The following is a 22,580-nucleotide window of genomic DNA, read 5'->3' as shown; positions in this document are numbered from 1 at the left end:
GTGATGGGAGGAGATGAAAAGGGGAGGAGGTATTCTGGTCTGATATTTGGAGCCCGTGCCACCTTCTAACCGACTCGTGTTCCATGATTTTTCGCTAGGTTTATGGCTTTATGCACGGTTTTACTGACTTTTACTGTCGCGTTTCACACTCTCGAGTCTCCATCCGTAGATGCGATTTTACTGACCTGCCGGCTTGCCGTCGTAACTCTCCTTTTATTTTCCTTTCAGTTTCGACCGGGCCTTCACGGATATTGTGGGCCTCGTAACGACGCCGGCCCATGCTCGTTCCCTCGTCGTAGGCCACGGGCCAACAGCCCACATCACGCCGGCCCAACGCCTCGCGCTCGCGTCCTCGGTGCCTCCGCCCCCCTCCCTCCGCCGCCACCGCGCGCCGGCGAACAGGGAGCATAAAAGTGGAGGGCTCCAACTCCGCCTTCCCACGTGCTTCCCAACGCCACGCGCGCGACGAGTGCGGCGCCAGCCATGGCCCTCCTGCCGTCGTCGTACTCCTCCTGCCACCACCGCGCCTCGCCCTTCGCGCCGGCAACCCCCTGCTCGGCGCAGTCGCGCCCCCGGAAGGGAACGCTGCGGCTCGCGGCTGCCGGCGCTCGCTCCGGCCCTACCGCCGCGCCTAGGCGGGCCCGCCCCGCCGCGGTCGAAAGGAGGAGGTACGCGAGCGTGGATCCCTTGCAGTAGAGTCGTTCGCGTTTCGTGGTTTAGGCGTTTCGCTTCCAAAGGCTGGATCGATGTTTGGTCCTGTCCCTTGTCATCTGATGCGATGTAGGAATTCAGCAAGCGCGGGGCATTAACAGATGCGAGCACCTCCGGCAGTCTCCCAATAAATATTTTCAATAGGGATATCCTAACATCATTTTCACTGTTATTGGGAGAGTTGCTTTTGCAGACTCCCAGTAGTCTCATCCCAATCACAGCATATTCAGGAGAGTTGGGTGAATTATTGGGTTGTCTCAATAATTATTGGAAAAAGGGAATGTTAAAGGGAGAATGCTGGAGCACTATTTTCTTATCAACTCTCCTAGTACGGTAGTTGGAACGGGGAAAGGAGACTTGGTAAATCAATAAGTGATCGTGTAGTTGCTCGTTAACATTTTGGAATCATCGACAGTTGAGCGTAATGAGTCATCAACAGATTGAACTTCCATCTGGCTGTTCTCCTGCCCTCTTGGATATTCAGATGTCTTATTGTCTACAGACAGTTTGCACTGCTCAAATTTCGCTATTTCACTGCTTGCACGGCCTGCTCGTGAATTTTGCTGCCTCCGTTGTGTCAGCCATGATGATGATGCTAGCTGTGTTGAGCAGGTGCGAGTGCTTCGACCTGCATCAGCAGCTCGTTCCTTATGCGGAGGCTTACGCTTGGCAGAAGGCTATTATTAAGAGGAGGATAGGGTTGCTAGACAGAGGCGAAGACCACTCGGACACCTTGATTGCTTTACAGCATCCACCTGTTTATACGTTGGGCTCCGTCAGCAAGGAGGAGTACCTCCATTTCAAAAAGGAAGATGCTCCTTTTGAGGTTCATAAGATCAATCGTGGTGGGGAAGTGACGTATCATGGCCCTGGACAGGTACTTATCAGCTATGTGTTTAGTGCTGCATATCTAAAAGTGTATTTCACAGCTTGATGCTCTGTTTACTGATTAGTCGTTTTTAAATTCTGATTGCTGTTTAGTTATGGGTAGTAGTATGTACAGACTCAGGATTGGTCATCTACTCATCTTCGAAGTCAGAATACAACTGATCCTGAGTTCCTGACTTCATATTGCATAATGCATATTCACATTCAGTCTTTAGTTCAGAAAAACATTTTTGCAGCCATCATGAGTGAATACTTCATATCTGTGCTTCTTACACTTGTTTCTTTGCTTCTTTAGCTTGTTATGTACCCAATTATCAATCTGAAATACCACAAAGAGGATGTTCATTGGTACTTTAGGTCACTCGAAGAACTGATCATCCGCGCACTGAAATCAGCATTCTCTATCAAGGCATCAAGGGTAGAAGGCCTTACTGGTGTTTGGGTTGGTATGTACTATCCTTAGGAAATTTTCAATTATCTTACCAAGTTTCCAGTTTTTGTTCATTTGCCAAAATTTTCTAATGCTTGTAAAATCGATGGTACCTTGGCATCACTAATGATTCCTCTCCATTTCTTCTTCAGGAGATCAGAAAGTTGCAGCGCTAGGGATTCATGGCTCCCGTATGATAGTTTATCATGGCCTCGCGCTGAACGTCACAACTGACTTGACCCCATTCCAAATGATTGATCCCTGTGGCATAAAGGACCGGGGCGTTGGTAGCATTAAGCAGATATTACAGGAGGCATCTCACGGAACAGAAATTGATGACACATTACTGATGGATATGGCATATAATTCTATGATCAAAGAGTTTGCTGAACTTTTTCAACTCGATTTAGACACCAGCCTTGATTGCAGCTTTCAGGTAAAAAACATTCTCAACTAACTGCATTATGTTTTATTCTGAACGCAAGGTGTTTGCCACAGCTGTACCGTGCTGAACATGCCATGTTTGCTGCACTCCACTTTGGATAGAAACATTCTCCATTCAGATGGAGAATGTTGTTTCTGGAGTGGGTTTCTTCGCCGTCTTCTCACCTTATGGGGCACCAGTATTTGTGGCATCATGGCTGAACGTTTCTTGCATGGGACAATGAATACATCAATGCTCCCATTTGACCCACACCCACTGCTACTTTTCCAACTGGCATTTAAAATGGTGTATACTGTTGATTTGCATCCACTTAATCTATAATTTTTGGAAGAAACAATGACTAGCCTCTCAGAGAGATGGCATTACTACAGTCATGTATCCATTGTTGTCCAGCGCTAAAAAATTGTTTTAGAAAGGTTGTTTGGTTGTGATGTCTCTATATCATCAAGAACTCAATAGGGTAATGTGTATACCAGTTTCACATAGCTAGTTAGGTTTTCACGAATAATCTAGATTGACCTCTTGGGAGAGTACACTGCATCGCTGTGCTGTGATAACGTTGACCCTTCATGGGCCGGGCCCTGACTTAACTGAACAAACAGCTTTTGCACCCAATTATCAATGTGTATCACGGAAGGTATCTTGATTGGTACCTAAGGTCAGAAGTGATCATCCGTGCACTGCAATCCATGTTCTCTTAGAAGGCCTTACTGGTGTTTGGATTGGTATGTACTATCCTTAGGAAATTTTTAATTCTCTCACCAAGTTTCCAGTTTTTGTTTTCGTTTGTCAAAATTTTCTAATGCTTGTGAAATTGATGGTACCTAGGCATCACTAATGATTCCTCTCCATTTCTTCTCCAGGAGATTAGCAAGTTGCACCGCTAGGGATTCGTGGCACCCGTATGATAGTTTAGCATGGTCTAGCACTAAATGTCACGACTGACTTAACCCCCATCAAACTGATAGATCCCTGCGGCATAAAGGATCGTGGTGTTGGGAGCATTAAGGTGATGCTACAAAAGGAATCCGATGGAAGGGGAAGGGAAACTGACGATATATTGCTGATGGATACAGCAACAGTTTAGGCATCAGCCCTCGTTGCAGTTTTCATTGAGATAACAATCTCATTCTCAACCTACTGCATGATGTTTTATTTGGAGGCTGCATGTGCTGCAGCCATTCGAAATGAATTTTGCCGTATTTGCTGCAGTCCAGTCTGTATAGCAGCAGCACATCCACCTTTCAGGTACAGGAGGTTTCTGGATTGGATTTATTCGGCGTCTCTCTTGATGATCTTCAGTGTTTATAGCATCATGTAGTGCTCTTTTCTTGTAAAGAACAGTGTATTTACCAATTCTTCCATACGAGTATACGACCCGGCGCTAATATCCCAATTCCCAACCGGCCTTTAAAATGGCGTCTATTGTTGTTTTGCATCCATGTTCTAAATTGAAAGTGCTCTTTTTTTGTTCAAGGTGTTCACAGAGAATAGCGCATCTGAATTTTGCATAAAAGATTATTGTTTCCCTACACAATGGTTTGAGACGGTCTTATACCATAAGAACTCATCAACACAGTGATGTGTGTGTACATTCTTAAAATAATTATAGTTATTTTCTTGTGAATAATCGAGATTGGGGGAGTCTATAATACTCTAAATTTTTTTAGGGATGTCTATATTACTCTAATGCATCGATTACTGCTGTGACCAAACTGGATCAGATCAACGTTGCCAGGAAAATTCAGGCGCCCGCGCCATCAGAGGACCTTTCAGCCCATCATACACCAGCCCATCATCGCTCTCACGAGTTTTTGACGACAAGTGCCGAAGTGACCTCCGCCGCCGCCGCTTGCCGGCGCCCATCCCTCGCGCGCGCGCGATCACTGATCCAACGCCGCGCGTCGCCATGGCTCTTCCGGCCGTCTCGTCATCTTACTGCGCCTCGTTCCCCGCGCCGGCCACCTCGACGCGCCCCAGGCGGGGAAGGAGCTTGCGCCTCGCGGCAGCCGGCGGCCGCGACACCCCAGCATCCCTCAACAACTGGAGGGACGCGGCGCTGCAGGTCCGACCAGCCGCCGTCGACAGGAGGAGGTAGTGTCGAAACAGCCGTAACCGCTTCGCGATCTAGCTGCGCCGAGCAGGAATGCTTCCGTCGCGGTGGTCAGGCTGATGATGCTGCCTGTAGTGAAATTGAGACAGGTGTGATTGCTTCGATCTGCACCGGCAGCTAGTCCCTTCCGCGGAGTCTCAGGCTTGGCAGGAGTCCATCGTCGCGAGAAGGAAATGGTTGGCAGGCAGAGGCGAAATCACTCGGACACCCTGATCGCTTTGCAGCATCCACCCGTTTTTTCGTTACCGCCAAGAAGTGCCTCCATTTCGATCAGGAAGCCCCTCCCTTCGGCTTCGAGGCTCATCGCGTCGAGCGTGCTGGGAAAGCCACATATCTGTGTTTCTTACAGACGTTTCTTGTTTTTTTAGCTTGTTATGAGCCCAATCCTCAATCTGTGTCATCACGGAAAGTATCTCGATTTGTACCAAAGGTGACTTGAAGAAGTGATCATCCGTGCACTGCGATCCGCATTCTCTATCAGGGCATCAAGGGTAGATCCTTCATCTGTTACTTTTTTTCTTTCTGATGGTTAGTATAAGTAACTGTGGCATTGGTACTGAGTCCTCCCCATTTTCTCTCTAGGGGATCAGAAAGTTGCATCAATAGGGATTCATGTAGTCTTCCCCAGATATATAACTTGTCAGGGTGTAACACTAAACGTCACAACTAACCTATCCCCATTTGAAATGACTGTACCCTGTGGAATTAAGGACAGCCGCATGGGGAGCATTAAAGAGATATTACAAAAGGCTCCTGATGGAAGAGGAATTGATGAAACGTCACTGATGAATCAAGCATATAAGGGTGTGTTTGGTTGCATACACCACATGGTGTACGCATGGATGATCCTGGATGGGGTGGTTCAACCAATTTGCTTGTACCGTAGGATTCACTCTAATTAGTAGAATAATATATTAAGTGGGATGGTCTCATCCTGGATGAGTTGGTCCAATTCACCCAACCAAACAAAAGGATCATTGTTATTTTGAATCATTTCATACATGAATCAAATGATACAACCAATCAAACATACCAATTCTTTGATTAAAGAGTTTGCTGACGTCTTCAAACTCTCTCTAGACCACAGCCCTGATTGGAGTCTTCAAGCAGAGCCATGGTTTCAACTAACTGAGCAATGTTTTATTGGTTTCTTTTGTACAAGACATGAATCAGTACAAGCTGATAACAGAGGCAAACATTATTTTCTCAAAGTGTAAGCTAGCTTCTTCAATCGAATAGTGATCTCTTTGCATCGAATTCAAGCCTTTGCTTCACCTGCAAATCAGCCACAAGAGTTGATTCAGCAAATTGGTCAGCTGCTGCGATTTTGGACCGACAAAACAAAAATCAGCAAGGACCTTCTTTCGCAGTCGTCGATGCGGATCCTTCCTCCTTTGTGTCGACACCTGGCCATGATTTGCAGGTGCAGTGCTTCCCCTTCTCGATACCGTCATGGACGGAGGCGACATGTTTGCCACAGCCGTTCCAGGTGAACTTGCCGCATTTGCTGCACTCCACCTTGTAGCACATCTTCTCTTCTTTCAGATGTAGGAAAAGGATGCTGTTTCAGTTTCTGGGGATGGTTTCTTCTGTATCTTCACTCACTCCAGCATTTATAGCTATCATATGGTCTGCTCGTTTCTTGTAAAACTCAGTGTTATTGGTGAAGGAAACAATGTGCCGATGCTGTTCTTGCTTTTGTGGCTGATAAAACTAAAAGTCATTCCCAATGTGCATCTTGGCATGCAGCTCTGTCCCGAGGTATCTTGTGATCAAACTATGTTTCTTGCTTGCATGGTAAACGACGAAGGAAACCGAAGATGCCATTTTGTGATGCTGTCAACATATATCATCTTTGGCATGCAAAACCATGGGCTGTTTTAAGATAACCTGTTATACAATTTTTTTCAAAAAAAAATGGATAATGTTGTATATCGCATATTTTTATGTTGTCAGATAACCTAGTATACAACAACGGATGTCATCTTGTACAGTGAAGAAAAGAGATAAAAAAAATGTTGTTGAATTACATTGGTTTCCTCATCGGTGTACAAGAACTAGCTTTTACTATGCAACAAAGCGCGGCATGGAGCCGTTGGTCGACGGCGAGCTCTGGTCGCTGACCCACACCTCCTGCACCGACACGGGCGAGACCGCCACCTTCTTTCCCACCGTCTCCGCTCCATCCAAGCTCAGGTCGATCTGGACGTCCATCATAGGCCTGAGCCCGGACCCGGAGTCGGAGTCGGAGTCCGGGGCGGCGTCCCTGATCCGGTGAAGCTCGGCGGCGACCTCGCACATCGCCGGCCGGACGTCCTTGTGGAATGCCAGACACCGGAACGCCAGCTCGCTAACGTGCCGGACCGACTCCATCACCCACTCCTCGCCGCCGCCGAGGATCGCCGGGTCCACGATCTCGCCGACTCTGCCCTTGCCGATCCGGTCGAGCGCGAGGGAGGCTAGGTTGACCTCGGCGGCGGGGCGGTCGAAGTCGACGACCTTCATGGCGGTGATGAGCTCGAGCAGCACGACGCCGAAGCTGTACACGTCGCTCTTGTCGGAGAGGTGGAAGCACTGGTGGTACTCCGGGTCGACGTACCCCGGCGTGCCCTGCGGCGCGGTGGAGACGTGCGAGCGCGTCGCCTCGCCGAGGCGGCCGGCGGCGCGGGACAGGCCGAAGTCGGCGAGCTTCGGGCGGAGGCTACCGTCGAGGAGGATATTGCTGGACTTGACGTCGCGGTGGAAGATGGGGGGCCGCATCCCGTGCAGGTACGCGATGGCCGCCGCCGTCTCAGCCGCCACGCCGAGCCGCGCGCGCCACGTTAACCGGCTGCGTCCCCGGCCGCCGCCGCCGCTGTCGCCGGCGAGGAGGTGCTGGGAGAGCGTGCCGTTGGGGACGTACTCGTAGACGAGGATCTGCTCGCCGCGGTCGAGGCAGCAGCCGAGGAGGCGGACGAGGTTGGGGTGGCTCACCGACGATATGAGCTTGATCTCGTTGAGCAACAGAGCCGCCGCCGCCGCGGCGTCGTCGTCGTCATCCTCGTGGTGGTGGCGGCTGCGGAGGCGCTTGATGGCGACGAGAGCCGGCGCGCTCGCCGGGAGCTTGCCGACGTAGACGGTGCCGTACGCCCCCGTGCCGAGGCGGTGCGTGTGGGAGAAGGAGTTGGTGGCGCGCGCCACCTCGGCGTACGAGTACACCGGCACGCCGCTCGACGTCGCCGCCTCCGACAGCAGACGCATCGCCGCCAGCCGCTCCGAGCTCGACCGCCCGGCCTTGCACCGCCGGCATTGCACCCAGCAGAGCAGAAGAGCGCCGGCGGCCGCCGCAACACCCGCCACAACACCTGCCGTTTAAATTGACGAGTACTAACTAAGTTTGAATGTTTGATCACAGATTCTGGACATGTGCTTCGCACAAATTCGGTTCAAAGCATGGACTTTTTTTTAAAAAAATAATTCAATTGGCATTCCTGTGACACAATTAACCTTGATCTCCACAAATTCAATTGTCTACTACTCTACTGGTAAAAAAATAAATCTTTTCTTAGTCCAACAAAGCTATAGAATTTTCCTATAAAAAGATTTTTTTTTCGTTTCAATTTGTGTGCGGTTTTTTTATGTTTCGAGAAGAATTCTTCAAGGTCAAAGCAGTCAGAATCAACGTGCATGAAACTGCACGTAACCGGCAGCGAAAAATGCAGACGGAACGAATTGACTTGACGAGGAGCATCTGATTGTTTCTGATTGTTCTCACCACGCCGTACGAAACAGGATAGTATATCGGAGACTACAAGGACTCAAGGACTGCAAGCAGTAAAAGTCAAGGAGAGGAGTTCGATTTTTTACCTGCAACTACGAGGAGAAACTTCTTCTTGGAGCGCTCTGCAAAAACAAAAAAAAAAGTAATGCTAAGATACAGGCGTCTGGATGGGGAAGAAAAATCGAACGCTCCGACATATGTTGCGATAGTTAAGTATTGATGTTGCAACTATTATTTTTCCATATTTCATAGTGAATGTCGCATGAAACATAGCGTTCATGTTGCGACGGGAATTTTCTATCCAAAAACAAACAACATATTTATTTTTTTGTGTTGCAACTATATATTTTCAATGTTACAAATGTTATATTTCGCTGTTGCAACGGAGCGTCCGATGGAAAATTTCCTATCGGACATCCGGGCACTAGCAGTGCCAAGATCACTACATTGAAATGCTATAAACTTTATACTTTCTTTTAATCTTTTTTTTAAAAAAAGTTATAATGCAGACCATAAATTGAGGCAGGTACCTGGTAGTCTGGTACTTGGTGGCAGTTGTTTGGTTTCTGTTAGTAAAAATGCTTCATTTATAGTATGACCTGTCTGACTCATTGCTTCTGACAGATTCATACTCCTCAGATTTTGTTTTAAAGGATTTTGTCCAGATTGGTGGGATCTTGCAGTGCGCATTTTCTTTGTCTACTTTTTTTTCGTTTTCTCACTATCATAATGCTTCCTTTAATTTTCAACCACCAAGAAGAAGAAGAAAACAATATATAATTCCCAGGTTAAGAAATTGTACACTCTTTCATGCCAGCTTGATCCTAACCGAGACATGGTTGTCCCATGAGAAAATTCAACCAAAATAATCCAAGATACAATTTGTCGGACCAGGAAGAGTCACCGTGGAAACATGGTAACCGGATTTGTTAACTTAGGGCGGCGGGTTGAATTCAAGAAAATTTTTTTTGTGAAGAAATGGAATATACACTGAAAAATAGGTTATCCCAGGTCAAGGATTTCTATTCGCCCATTTATTGCCGGGAGGGATCAGCATCGCCGTTTCAAAACACGTGGCAAACTGCTGCTAGCCTGCTAAAGCCAAAGATTGCTGTTTGTCAACCCCCATCACCATCTCTGAAACCCTCGAGTTTTAAATGACGTGAAACCTAAAAAAAAATGACAGTGCTGATCCTTGGACCTGTTTTATTTGATAGGCACTAATGTAAGACACACAATCAGATTTATTTATGAAAAAAAATGGTCAAACTATGCGCATGGTGCATTTTGAATGTAGGATTATTCATGCTCAAATTGCTTAGCTATTCTCATTTTGAATGTAGTGCTCCATGAATGTAGGATCAAAGTTGAACTCCTTTAGAGAGTGAAGCAACAGTGTTATGTTAAACATAATCTGGTGGTGGGTTAGTGAGTGTGAACTATGATTAGCTAGCTCGCGCATGATTTGACCGCACCGAGGACTTCCGGGTGCGGCTGACGTGGCCCCGCTAACCAACACCCATCGGGATCCGTGATGACTAGAGCAACAATAACGAAGGGAGGGAGAAGAACTCACCCGCGCCGTAGTGGCACCCCTCGCCGGCGGCGAACCCGTCGCCGGTCATCCCGTCCCGGCACGCGCACCGGTGACCCCACGCCCCGCTCGGCGTCTGCACGTTGTGGCACGTCGCGTTGTGCGCGCACTCGCCGCCGCCGGTGGCGTTCGCGCAAGTCCCGTTGAGCCACCACCCCAGCTCCGCCACGCCGAACTCCAGCGATGGCACCCCCGCCGGCGCGATCCCGTACACCGTCGCCGTCGTCAGCGCGTCCTCGCACCCGGCGGCCTCCACGGCCCCCCAATCCAGGAACGCTCCACGTTCCTTGCTATTCTCCGCCGCGGTGATGCTCGGCGGTGGCGAGCCCACGCACGTCCAGGCGGTGTCGTTGACGCACCGCGCCGTTTTGAGCAGCTTCGCCATGATGTCTGCGGGGGCGCTGCAGTTGGATGCCTTCGGCGTAGCGCCGCTGCAAGTGCCGCGGAGGAAGAGACCGGTCTGAGAGGAGACGCCGTAGCCGGCGGCGCCGTTCTGCGACGCCACGTTGAGCGACGCGTTGGCGTCACCGACGGTGCGGTTGCACAACGGCACCAGGGAGACGACGAAGGTGGAGCGCGTGGAGTTGAACGAGAGGATCGGATACGGCGCGGCCGCGGTGCTGCCCGTGCGGAGCTGCGGCGTGGAAGCTGTGGCGTTGCAGCTCAGGAGGATGGGACAGTCGCCGGAGAAGCCGAAGGGGTAGGGAACGGGGCTGCCGTTGCACCGGCGGTTGCACCCGCCGCCGGCGGCGGCGGTTGCGGAGAAGGTTCCATGGGGGAGGAAGAGGAAGAGGAGGAAGAGTTGGCGCATGTAGGCAGCCAGTTCACACCGCCGGTCTCTGCTCTTGCGAGTAGTTTTCGATGGCTTGCCTACCTACTTCCTAGGCCTGCCTAATACTGCAAAGCGGTGGCATGCCAATGGGGAGAGAGAGAGAGAGAGACGATAGCCGTGTGCACAATATGACTAGAGAGAGAAGGGAGGAAGGAGAAGAAGATAGATGACGGCTAGGAAAAGCGTGTTATTAGTCAGTAAGTGTGTGTGTGTGTGTATGGTCAAGAAACAAATCCTGAAAGGAAAACACATTTTCCTGCACCCATCTTGAATCCCCAGAATTGTTTTTGCTGCGCTTTTGACCGACGACGCGGGCACCGCATACCCGTGAAATGAGAATCTTCGCTGACCTGGCCTTTCTTATACAGTTATATACCGTGGCCGTGGCGGCTCTGGCATGCCTAGCACTGCTTACTACCCTGATGGGTTCTGCCGTGCGCCTCAATAAAGTTTAGGGCGAGTACTAGCATCAACTGTTTCAAAGAATCAGATTATAAAAAAACATATTTCATAATAGATGTAACTGTTAGAGTTAAAATTGGCATATCTGGACGAGTAGGTCTTTGAACCGGTCAGATCGGTTTACGTAGCTCTCATCGAGTAGATCAAAATGCATATGTAGAATGCTCGGATGAGAGAGTTATGACCTAGGAAGTTCAGCATCCGGGAAAATCGATCGTACCGGTTTGCCAGGACGGTCAGATCGGTTTGATCTGTGTAGTCCAAGTTAGGAGTTGTGTTTTGACACGGGATTTGTAAGGGTTTCGACTCTCAAAGTGGCAAGACCTCCTCTCCTTATAAATATAAAGGGTCGCGGCCGATTGAGAGAATTCCAATCGAATCTATCAAATCTATCTTTTATTGTTTTACCTTTCTTTCTCTTTACTCTACTTTTCCAACCCCATGTGTTGTTCTTCTCCTGTCTTCATGGCATGAGGAGGCGCTCTAGCTGGGCTGTCGAGCCTAGGGCAACCCAAGGTGCGTCTACCCTGACGGGGTCCCTCCTGGGTGTGCGTTCGTTGGTTTCTTCGCTGGACTCGCTGGCGAAACCAGTCTGATCGGCCTTCAAACTAGTCTGACCTGAATCTCAACCTTCAAACTAGTCTGACTTGGATCTCGTAGAGGTGCTGCAAGGAGCGGCTCCACATGCTGCACGTTCGAGTGCGTTCGTGTGTTGGTCCTAGATTTGCGCCAACAGTAACTATGTTTCATGCTTATTTGGTATTGTGTTATTTGTTCTCCCTTTTTTTATATATATTTAAGATTTTTGTTCAGACTGGTGTGATTTTTGTTGATTTTTATCCAAATGCTGTGTTCTCTTATTCCTAATTCTGACTTTGCACTTTGCATTTTTGGGAATTTTGGTTCCATAGCGATCCGTATTTAGGATCTACCAGTAATTATCTTCTTTCGCCTAATGAAATACGGGCACGGTCACGGAAAATTAACTAGCTAGCTTACGTACGATTGACCGCCGCGAGTACTTCCGGGTGAGGCTGACGTGGCACAACTTGTCCCCACTTTGAGACAATCCTCTGTGGCTCGCATGGATCCGTGATTGATGACGTGACGCAAGAGCAGCAATGATTAAGCAGGAAGCACTCACCAACCGGCACGTCGAAGTGGCACCCCTCGCCGGCGGCGAACCCGTCGCCGACCATCCCGTCCCGGCACGCGCACCGGTGCCCCACCGCCCCGCTCGGCGTCACGACGTCGCGGCACGTCGCGTTCGCCGCGCACCGGCCGCCGCCGCCGCCGCCGCTGGTGGCGTTCGCGCACGTTCCCGCGAGCCACCACCCCAGCTCCGCGACGCCGAACTCCACCGACGGCACCCCCAGCGGCGTGCGCGCGTACACCGCCGCCGTCAGCGCGTCCTGGCACCCTGCGGCCTCCACCTTCTCCCACCGCATGAACTGGCCCTCCCCCCTCGCCGCGGCGGCGCTGCCCGCGTCCGGCGGCGCCGAGGCCACGCACGTCCAGCTGGCCGACGTGTCGTTGCCGCCGCACTGCGCCGTGCGGAGCAGCTTCGTCATCACATCCGACGGGACGGCGCAGCTGGAGGCGGCGGCCTTCGCCGCCGGCGCGCCGCCGCCGCCGCCGCTGCTGCAGCCGCCGCGGACGAAGATCCCGGTGCGTGAGGAGACGCCGTACCCGGCGCCGCTGAGCGACGCCTTCGCCTCGGGGACGGTGCGGTTGCACAAGGGCGAGAGGGCGACGAGGAAGGTGGAGCTGGTGGAGTTGAACGAGAGGACCGGGTACGGCGCGGCCGCGGTGCTTCCCTGGAGGAGCGACGTGGAGGTGGTCTGGTTGAAGGCCAGGATGATGGGGCAGTCTCCGGAGAAGCCGAAGGGGTAGGGGACGGTCACGCCGCCGCGCTGACGGTTGCACCCTCCGCCTCCGGCGCCGCCGACGCCGGCGGCGGTTGCGGAGAAGGTTGCATGGGGGATCAAGGAGAGGAGAAGGAAGACGAGGGGCATGTAGGCAGCCAGTTCACTCTGCTGGTCTCTACTCTTGGAGGAAAGCTGCCCAGCTAGTTGTGCACCGGCCTGCCTGATATCGAAAAGCTGCAGCATGCCAGGAGGGAGAGCCGGAGGGAGAAGAAGATGGATATCATTGGTTATTTGGTCAGAGCGTAATATGGTCAAGAAACCAATCCTGAAAAAAACCCGTACTTTTTTCTGCCCCCATTTTGATTCCCAGGAATTGTTTTCGCTGCAGCACGGCGTCGTGGCCGCTAAATCAAATCCTCGAGGACCTCGACCAGGTCTGGCGGCATGCCGCTGGCACTGAATTATTCAATTTAGTTTTTTTTAAAAAAAAGGTTGGCCTTCTTCGGAGTTCGGACTGCATGCCCCCAGATGGGTTCTGCCGTGCGGTGTGATCTGGGCTGTTGTCTAGTTAATCCGGAGGGTGTGCCGAGTCCTGCTGGGCTGCTGGCGGCGGTTAGTTAGCAGCCTCACTGAACTAATCAATTCAGTGTCAACGGTTGGGTTTCTCCGGACTCCGGTTATCAAGCGAGGCACAAAGTTTTTTTTTTTTTTTTTGGTAATGTTCATGTAGGACATTGGGCTCTGGTACCTTCCGTTTTTTATGTGAGTACAAAAGGGAGATCCGGTCCGGACGGAAGCATACGTTTCTGGCTAAGAGGAAGGAATATGTATCTAAATTCGAATAATACAGGATTCGGAAACTTAGGGTGCACAAAGCAAAAGCAAACCTTAGGTTATTCTCGATGCACATATAAACAAAATGTTATTTATGTCATAGTTGAAATAGCTTCTTACAATGTACAGTTTTATTGTTTGCTGTTTTGTAACACTACATGCAAAAACACATACTACCTTGGAAATGGTGTATACAGGGTTTCATCCCCATAAAACTTATTCCACCTCTCATTTAACTCTTTGCTACATCATAAAAAATGCTGACACGATACTGTATTTAATGAGAATGAAACCTCCGTAGCCTTAGAAGCTATGTGTCTGTTGGGATATAGAATGTGCATACATGCATCACGAGCATACTTGACTATGTTTAACCCTCTAAATAAAAAAAAACTCTTTCATTTTTTCTTGCCTTATCCACCCTCCCCCCCAAAAAAACTGAGCCATTGCAAGTTATTATGAAACCGTCGCAGTACGGCAACCAGCGGCAACCGGCCGGTTTCGCAAGGTCACGAGCATAGCATATAGTAGGTGCGCTCAATGACTCGAGTGTTTTTTTCGAAAACAATTGACTCTAAGTGTTCAACGCGCATTTGGGTAGCAATCACGTCTGTAAGCTGGTCGCTCGAGCTTTGACAGCCACTACTCACCAGCCAACGGCCTTGCTCGCATCGATCTTGTAGGGCAAAAAAAGCATAGGGCGCGCGCGCTCCAGCAGGCAACAGCAGCAGCAGCAGCAGCTCCTGCTGGTTGCAAACGCCGACGACGTCATCCACGTCGCGTTCCCTGGTCCCTCGAGCCAACTACGTCCTGCATCCATCGATCTGCAGTGGATCATTAGTTAGGCACCACGCACTGAACACGTAGGCTGTAGCTTGTCCGAGGTGTCCTACTCACGCCTTCTGTCTCGTCTCGTCTGCTCCGATGATTGACGGTTGCTTGCTCGAGCTCCCCTCCTCTGCATGTCGACGGCGTCAAGTCGAGTGGGTGCTCGGGTGGGGCCGTACGCCGGCGGGAGCAGCAGCGGCACCGACGCGACGCCGGCGGCACGATCCGGTGGCTCTTCCGGCTTCCCGCGATACCACCACGCCTCCGGTTCGGCAAGTACTATACGAAATAATAAAATGATTTATTTCTCTCTCTTTATTTTTGTTTAAAAAAATTGTGGATTCGTTCACACGTCAAACTCGTCGTCGGACTTGCTCTCCCTCATCTCCGTCCCGTACCTTCCGTTCGCTTTCTCCCATTCGCACGCCGCCCCGTGCCCTCTTCCCTCCCCCCTACCTCCCAGATCTCGTCGCCATCGCCATTCCCCCCTCTGCTACACGCCGCGCGACTCCCTCCAGATCACGCGTCGCCGCCGCGCCTCCCTCCAGATCAGGCGTCGCCGCTGCGCCTCGCCAAGTCGTCGTCGCCCTCTCCCGTGGAGGTCTGCCGCGGAGCGGAGAGGAGATCCGCTGGGGGGACTGGTTGGCTCTGGATTGGTCGGCTGGCTGGCTGGTTGGTGGAGAGATTCACCATTCGTTTGTTGGTGAGTTAGCGTTGTTCTTCAGGAATCAGAGGCCTCCAGTGTTCGAGACGCTAGGACCGCCCCCTGGCGCGGAGGGCGCACAGGCCCGGCGGCGCCGGCGGCGAGATGAAGGGCGCGACGATCCCCGCGGTCGCGATCATGCCCTCGCCGCTTTTCCTCTGGCGGTTTAAGGTACCTCGGCATCTCAACAACCCTTTCGATTCTAGTTTAGTTGCCAACCCCCCCTGTCCTGCTGTGAAATGAAATGCAATGAGTTACCCATCCCACATGGACTCTGATTTCATGTCAAGTGATCTTCGCCAAATTTACCTCCTGATGCACCATTATATTGTAAAGCAACCGCACTAGTGTGCAAGGAGTTACTCTGTTTAGTCGTCATCTTACATGCAGGGGACTAGGGGAGTAGGTCTGCCCTGTTCTGCATTATCTTAAAGTGCCGCACATGGTTACGGGACAGTTAGTTGTTAAGCATGTTTTGAGGTCCCAGTTGGGAGAGTTGGTGCGGAGGGTTCAGTTTGAGTTTGCAAGCATCTATTCATAACTGCTATTAACCACAACTCAGAACTCACATTGCAATGACAACAAGCATCGACAATTGAGAAGTTACCAGTTGATGTATAAACAAATCTTTTACTGAAACTCAACCTACACATCTGATTCTCCTGGGAAATGGCTGAAAATCTAGAAATGAATGATACAATGGGCTTTTAGCATTTCCATCTTCCATTATAAGCTTCCTTTTCTGTTCTCCTATGACATGCTGTTTGATTGTCTCTGCGTGGCAAAAGTCTATAAAGCTAATAGTTAAATTTTTCTTTGCCCCTACATTATTACGCATAAGCTGGTTCCAGTGAATATTGGAAAGCTGGTTCCAGTGAATATTACAAATGTGTACCGTATTCGAATCATGCTTTCTTAGACTTCTGACAGACCTATCCTTTTTCAGGCCATATTGTTCCTCCTATGGGGCTTATGTTGTTGCAAGGTCAGTCTTGCCATCATCTATGCATGACTGCATGACCTTTCTTATGCATGATTTTAACCTCTTTGTGCTAATTCGCTATATATATCACCATTACAGATAGGTTGGGACTCAGTTATGAGAATGAGTGCTGATCTGCGAGACTTATTTCTTTATGAGGCTTTCTTGTACTATAATCCTCTTCTTCTCGTGGTAAGTTTATTTCATCACCGTACTTTATGTCATGCTGAACAGTCGCTACCTGTAGAAAAAGAAGACAAATTAAAGCCTCCGTTTGTATCTATGTATCTATATTAACTATATGATCCTTCTCATTGCAGGCCTTGATGATTTGGTTGTGGGGAGTAAATTTATGGGTCTTTGCGCAATCATCGGTCAACTATGCTAAAGTTTTTGATCTTGCGCAAACACATTTATCTCACCGAGAGATATGGAGGGTATGTCTATTACACTGTTGTCTTTGCACTTCACATTTTTAACTTGATTCTTTATTTGGAAATATATTTTTCCTGTGGAAATGTATCTATAGTGCTGACTTGCCTAGTCATGGACAGTGAGGGGAGAGTATAGTACACAGTAGTGATTCAATACTGTGCTTGATGCCTTTCTTCAAATAATATATGGAACACATTTGGCACTATGACAAGTTTCTGAATGTTTGAACTAAAGCTTGTTTTTTGTCCTTAATCATATTTGTGCTGACTTTGTTAAGCTCACAGATTTCTGTCGTGTCGTAAATTCATACACTCTGCAATTTAACTTCACCTGTATTTTTTTTTGGTGAAAATGCTGTTCATCCTGCTTTCATATGCAATTTGTAGTTTTATTGTTGTTTCTCAGTTAAACTGTGTTGATTGTTTTTGAGAATGTCATGTGCCTGTTGCATGTTCTAAATCTGTCAGATGAGCCGTTTTCTTTCTGAGATATCAAGATATCTTGTGCTAGACACATTTCACATTTGTTGTTTCTGCATTTATCAGTGTTATTTTATACTGCTGGATAGCCTTTCATACCACTCGTATTCAACACATTTTTCTGCTACGTTAACACTTATGTTTTGTTTTCCAATGACAGTGTGCTACTTGGCTGACTTTAATTGTCCCCACAAGCATGACAGCTTACCTATATTTGTACTCACATGGAGAAGTATCTCTTGCAGCATCTCAACCAGTGTAATATCTAAACTGTTCAGTAGTAATCCATTCAATGCTTTATTCTTCTTTCTTGTGTGCTTAAGATCATGTGACCTTTTGCGTTATTGCTTATGTTGGCTTTGTGCTAATGCTTTCACCTGACCAGCATTTCCTAACAACAATCCAATGCGTGCAAGGCTGAATTCTTGCTATGAAGTATAACCTATCAATATGTTACGGGCACATTGAATGAGTGTTTGACAGCTATGCGGTGATAATTCATGAACTGATGATTTGTCGCAGTAGAATATCTGAGCACTAACTATCTAAAGTATTACTGCAGATCTGAATGTTAGTTTTCATTGTATTAGTTCATTTAGCACTGAACTTACTGTTCTCAGTGAAAAGACATGTCTCAGTGAATACAGAAGTACATATACAAAAAATCTATCTTAAATGATCCTGCATATTATCTATTTATTTTCAAATTCTGGAGGATGTGGTACCCAGTTTCTCCCCCCAAGTTGCAAGCAAGAATATCTTATTCTATATCCCTCACTTGTGCATCAGTTTTCATATATAGGGTGGTGAAATAATTGACATCCTTTCTGCCTCTTTGCAGGTTCTCTTGTATGCTATCCTTCTGATCATCCTCTTTTCCCCTTTCGATATGTTCTACATATCATCACGCTTTTACTTTCTGAGGACAGTGTTGCGTATAATACTGCCTTTACAAGTAAGTCGTACAATCTATCAGTAATGGGTACAAATAGGTTTTACCTTTTGCTATGCTGCAGACATTATGACTGCCGTGGTTGGGTTTTCCTGATTGTAACTTTTGTGGAGGCCACTGGAGCAAAACCATTTTCTAATGATTTTCTGCTCCCCTGTCTGTAGGCGATTACATTCCCTGACTTCTTTTTGGCTGATATTTTCACATCCATGTCAAAGGTATGTGCTACTTTGGTATTGGTTGCGGACATTGTTTTTTAGTTTGATTTACATCCATGTCAAAGGACAGTGCTGGCTGTTGATAATACTTGGTTCTCTGTTTCTCATCTTGGTGTAGCCTAATAACATATGCATGGAAGACAAAAATTATCTTCTAATTACCTGAACACATTGAACTTTTAGTGTGTAGGAAACTGATAGTTATAAATGTTTAATCTTTGTTGTTGGTGCCATCTTTTTATTTCCTTAATTCTTAACAGGTGTTCTCAGATCTGGAGCGTTCAGTTTGTCGCATGGTTAATCGTCAGGTTGGTTTCTTACATGTGCTCCTTGTAATACACATATTGTCCTCAGTTGTATATTATTGTGAGAACTGATCTCATTCTTCTGCAATGTTTCTCATTTCCATATTTGACAGGTTGCGACTATTGCTTGGTTTGAAGCAGATTCTATTTGCGGCAGTCACTCCATTGCTATTCCTCTTGTCCTCGTATTTCCCTACTTGTGCCGTTTCTTCCAATGTCTCCGACAGTACAGGGATACAAAGGAGAAGGCATGTCTCTTGAATGGTATTCACTCATCATGCATCAACTTTGATCATTTATATTGCAGATAACTTGCATGTTTATTCTTATACCCATTTCTCAAATAACTTGCCACTTTTTAATCCCAAATCCAGCCCTCAAGTACTCAACAGCAGTTCCAGTGATTTTCCTTTCGGCTCTCAAGTATCATGTATTTCCTGAGCAGTGGGTTGGCTTTTACCGCCCCCTCTGGCTTATCTCTAGTGTTATAAACTCTTTGTATTCCTTCTACTGGGATATAAAGCGAGATTGGGATTTGAGGTGTGCTGCCTTTACATGATCTCTTTGCTACTCATTTAACATGTGATACACCTACAATCGCTGCTAATGGGCTTTACTCTGTTACTGCAGCATCCTAACCAGGATTTTCATGTTCAAAAACCCAAGCATATGGACTAATCTTCTCTATGGGCAGAACTGGGTATGAACTTGAACACATATATGCTCTTAGTTAACTTCTGGACAGTTTTGTCACCAGTCCTATACATGCTCTACAGGTATTCTACTGGGTACTAGGCAGCAATTTGGTTCTGCGCTGTACATGGACATACAAGCTCTCGGCACATCTTCGACACAACTACCTGACATTATTCACCATAGCAGCACTGGAAATACTGAGACGGTGGCAGTGGGTGTTTTTCCGAGTTGAGAACGAGTGGAACAAGATGACAGCCAAGCAAAACCTGGAGATGTCATCTGACATGCCATCGGAAGGAGACAGGCTACTGGATTCTAGTAACCATACAGTATGAATTGGATTCTAGTCATATTCTACGATACAGATTCATCACCATTCTTTTAGTGTGACCATTATAGCCCAATTTTACGTCGACGGTTCAGATTTTGTCTGTAGAGCTCAAAAGGTCGGGATACATGGTAGGTTTTAAAGTTGAAATTGTTGGGAAAACGTATGACTGTAATCCTCTTGTGGATGTATACTGTTGTAACCCTCTTGAATTCAACAGGAGGTATTTGTTGACACATGAAAGAATAATAGTAATGCCAAAATTTTACGAACTTATCTGGATTCTGCACTTAAGATTACTGTCCAGCTTTTATCTTTGATGTGTACCAAATATTTATTTTTGAGGTAAGCAGGTGGGGTATACCCTACTGATCACATCTTCTATGAATAAGAGAACTGTACAAACTTATATACAGGGAGAAGCTGTACAAAAACTGAAGGTAGGCAGAAAAGGACAGAACAAAATTAAACAAAAGGAGAAATCCAAGATCTAAGAAGAGATTTCTTGGTCCAGCACTTGCTCAAGAAATATCTCTTCACCTTGTTTATCATATCCTCGGTGGGTGCCACCATAGCCATTTCATATCACCAGGTTATCAAATAGCTGGGACCTGGTGAAGTAACATCTATCATAGCATTATAGAAAATGAAAACCAAATATCTGAATCCAAGAAGCTGTCTCTAATGGCATATGATGTACTCCAATCATTGTATCCACACCCCGCAGATTGCAGCCTTTTGGTTTTTTGGGCAAATTAAAAAACATTAAATCCAAAACAAGACGGAAAAACGAATTAAACATTTGATCCAAACATTCTTCAATTACTCGATCATGATTCATAACTACACCAAGTAGGCAAGCAATTATACAAAGAAGACATCAGAATAAATCTTTGATCCATGGCTCCATCATACCCTTGCAGTAATTTTACAATACACACATCTACTGCGCTAGGCACTACGCTCGATCATCTTCGCCTGTTCTTGATCGATCTACACAAGAACAGGCGATCCCACACTGGATCATGGCATTGCTTTAATCTGCACAAGGGAAGAGCGCAAATCTACGGCGCGGAGAAGGCGTCGTCGAGCGGCCACGGGAGATGCCGCTCGGCGGCGCCGCCGTCCATGTTCTCCGTCTCTTGCGGCGGCGGCGGCGCCTGCAGCATGGAGCGCAGCGTGTCGCGGAGGCGGTTGTGGCGCCTCCGGTGGCGGATGCGGCGCAGAACGGCGTCCTTGTCCAGCGTCCCCGCGCCGGGGTGCAGGTACAGGCAGCTCGTCACCGGCGCCGCCGAGGAAGCAGCGTCGACGCTGCCGCCTTCACCGTCACCACCGTACCCCGCCACCGCCGGCAGCGAGGTCTTGGACGACACCATGGAGGACGACATGGCTGCGATCGACGCAAAGCAAGACAAACCGCTTCCTTGACCTTGATTGATTTCTTAGAGCTTGAGTGACAGAGTGAGCTAAGCTAGCTAGCACGGTAATGGCGATGTGTGAGACTGAAGAGAGTGTGGTGAGTGAGAGGAGAGGTGAAGGTGGCGATGGCGAGCCTATTTATAGACCTATACGGCGACGGAGGAGGAGCCTAATCACCACTCTGATCGCAATTATTTACCCTCAAACCATTTTAAAAATGGAAAGAGACTTTGGAGCTCGAAACAGGTAGCTCCCGGACATGGTTTCACGTGTCAGCGCCGCCTGTTTGCCTTGTTTATTCGCTGCACCAGTCATTGACGATCGATGACTCCTCGAGCACGTTCCACTGTCTTCTTCACCTTTTTCACCGCCAACTAATCAGATTCTCATTTACACGGCACGACCAGGAGCCTGTGCTCGGAGAAGTTACGCTGTCACGCGTCAGTTGAGCCAGTAAAAAGGCTAGAATGGCGGTATCTTTAGAACACATTATTTGGTGTGAACGAATGATTGACTGTAAGTCTGTAACATAGTATAAACGGAAAGAATTTACCCTTTTTTGTTAATCCTTTTCTTTTTTTAAGTGACTCAAGGATTTACTACCTACTTAATATTCTCAGTGGGATCATGGGCTTTTTAGGTAAATTCTGCACCAGGCAGAAAAAAAAAAGTAGAGGCAGAAATGGGCACTGACGAGGCAACAAAATCACCTTTCAGTTGTACTAGCACTTCATATACTAGCTTTAGTTAATTTGCAAACACTAAAGAGTTTGGTCAAGCGAGAGAGATGCTTAATTAAGCACTAAACAATGCAATAAACAAATGAACCGTCGGTGACCACAGTACTACCGTTAGACTAGGACCACCGTAAAACTAGGGTTGTCTTGGCAGAGTAAAAACTAGGCAGCAAGAATCCCACCGTCCAAGCATGGGATCAGCACGGTGGCCGAGGAACACGTCCATGTCGGCGACGCTAGCTCCACGACCGACCAGGCGCCTCAGTTTCACAGCAGCAGCTGCCAGGAAATGATGTGAAAGAATCAAGATCAGAGTCAGGAGTTTCAGATCCAAATATCATCGACTGGAGGGACCTTATCTGTTTCTGACACGAATTCAACGTCGCCTTGTCTGTGTACACCGTGGATCAGCGAATCCGAGTTCACCAGTTACATCAATGTGCCAAATGAATTTGCATTGGCACACAAAACAAAGAAATCCATAGCACATAGAGATACTCAGATAGTGTCACAAGTTCCATATATTTCTAACCAATTTGTGTGGATTCATTAAATTTGCTG

At 48.0% G+C, this 22,580-nt stretch overlaps 4 protein-coding genes and 1 pseudogene across 5 annotated transcripts; 3 read left to right on the top strand and 2 right to left on the bottom strand.

The window, feature by feature from the left end:
• Positions 1-372: 372 nt before the first annotated feature.
• LOC101785356 (plastidial lipoyltransferase 2) lies at positions 373-3,877 on the top strand. Its single transcript, XM_004963001.4, has 5 exons — positions 373-668; positions 1,324-1,588; positions 1,895-2,045; positions 2,182-2,465; positions 3,338-3,877. Exons 1-5 carry the CDS (start codon positions 484-486, stop codon positions 3,359-3,361), a joined length of 909 nt encoding a protein of 302 aa, XP_004963058.1. The 5' UTR covers positions 373-483; the 3' UTR covers positions 3,362-3,877.
• A 327-nt stretch (positions 3,878-4,204) lies between these two features.
• Positions 4,205-5,804, top strand: LOC101754066 (annotated as a pseudogene).
• A 659-nt stretch (positions 5,805-6,463) lies between these two features.
• On the bottom strand, positions 6,464-13,467 carry LOC101784693 (wall-associated receptor kinase-like 21). 2 transcript variants are annotated; one of them, XM_004962998.3, is made up of 3 exons: positions 12,380-13,467; positions 8,434-8,469; positions 6,464-7,931 (listed from the first exon to the last, which is right to left on the bottom strand). In XM_004962998.3, exons 1-3 carry the CDS (start codon positions 13,344-13,346, stop codon positions 6,655-6,657), a joined length of 2,280 nt encoding a protein of 759 aa, XP_004963055.1. In that variant the 5' UTR covers positions 13,347-13,467; the 3' UTR covers positions 6,464-6,654. The 2 variants fall into 2 exon arrangements, with proteins under 2 accessions (XP_004963055.1, XP_004963056.1); XM_004962999.3 differs by lacking the exon at positions 12,380-13,467 and adding an exon at positions 9,924-12,371.
• A 1,660-nt stretch (positions 13,468-15,127) lies between these two features.
• On the top strand, positions 15,128-20,139 carry LOC101784299 (SPX and EXS domain-containing protein 1). The gene is made up of 12 exons (XM_004962997.4): positions 15,128-15,639; positions 16,415-16,453; positions 16,550-16,642; positions 16,771-16,887; positions 17,525-17,620; positions 18,206-18,319; positions 18,481-18,534; positions 18,795-18,842; positions 18,953-19,103; positions 19,214-19,379; positions 19,470-19,539; positions 19,616-20,139. Exons 1-12 carry the CDS (start codon positions 15,574-15,576, stop codon positions 19,868-19,870), a joined length of 1,269 nt encoding a protein of 422 aa, XP_004963054.1. The 5' UTR covers positions 15,128-15,573; the 3' UTR covers positions 19,871-20,139.
• Positions 20,140-20,664: 525 nt separating this feature from the next.
• On the bottom strand, positions 20,665-21,453 carry LOC101783889. Its single transcript, XM_004962996.3, has one exon. It carries the CDS (start codon positions 21,249-21,251, stop codon positions 20,928-20,930), a length of 324 nt encoding a protein of 107 aa, XP_004963053.1. The 5' UTR covers positions 21,252-21,453; the 3' UTR covers positions 20,665-20,927.
• Between the last annotated feature and the right edge of the window lie 1,127 nt (positions 21,454-22,580).

Source organism: Setaria italica, chromosome III (assembly GCF_000263155.2).
Source record: "Setaria italica strain Yugu1 chromosome III, Setaria_italica_v2.0, whole genome shotgun sequence".
Taxonomy (NCBI): Eukaryota; Viridiplantae; Streptophyta; class Magnoliopsida; order Poales; family Poaceae; genus Setaria; species Setaria italica.
The sequence above is the reverse complement of the archived record's forward strand: the minus strand, read 5'-3'. Positions and strand labels throughout refer to the sequence as shown.

Bases quoted from the DNA above. Each gene is read 5' to 3' on its own strand.
- LOC101785356 (XM_004963001.4), top strand. From the start codon at position 484: ATGGCCCTCCTGCCGTCGTCGTACTCCTCCTGCCACCACCGCGCCTCG. The intron at 669-1,323 runs GTACGCGAGCGT...TGTGTTGAGCAG, and splicing joins GCCGCGGTCGAAAGGAGGAG to GTGCGAGTGCTTCGACCTGC. The intron at 1,589-1,894 runs GTACTTATCAGC...TTGCTTCTTTAG, and splicing joins CGTATCATGGCCCTGGACAG to CTTGTTATGTACCCAATTAT.
- LOC101784693 (XM_004962998.3), bottom strand. From the start codon at position 13,346: ATGCTGCAGCTTTTCGATATCAGGCAGGCCGGTGCACAACTAGCTGGG. The intron at 8,470-12,379 runs GTGAGTGCTTCC...TTGTTTTTGCAG, and splicing joins CCACTTCGACGTGCCGGTTG to AGCGCTCCAAGAAGAAGTTT. The intron at 7,932-8,433 runs GTAAAAAATCGA...TTTAAACGGCAG, and splicing joins GTTTCTCCTCGTAGTTGCAG to GTGTTGTGGCGGGTGTTGCG.
- LOC101784299 (XM_004962997.4), top strand. From the start codon at position 15,574: ATGAAGGGCGCGACGATCCCCGCGGTCGCGATCATGCCCTCGCCGCTT. The intron at 17,621-18,205 runs GTGTAATATCTA...GCCTCTTTGCAG, and splicing joins CTCTTGCAGCATCTCAACCA to GTTCTCTTGTATGCTATCCT. The intron at 18,535-18,794 runs GTATGTGCTACT...AATTCTTAACAG, and splicing joins TTTTCACATCCATGTCAAAG to GTGTTCTCAGATCTGGAGCG.
- LOC101783889 (XM_004962996.3), bottom strand. From the start codon at position 21,251: ATGTCGTCCTCCATGGTGTCGTCCAAGACCTCGCTGCCGGCGGTGGCG.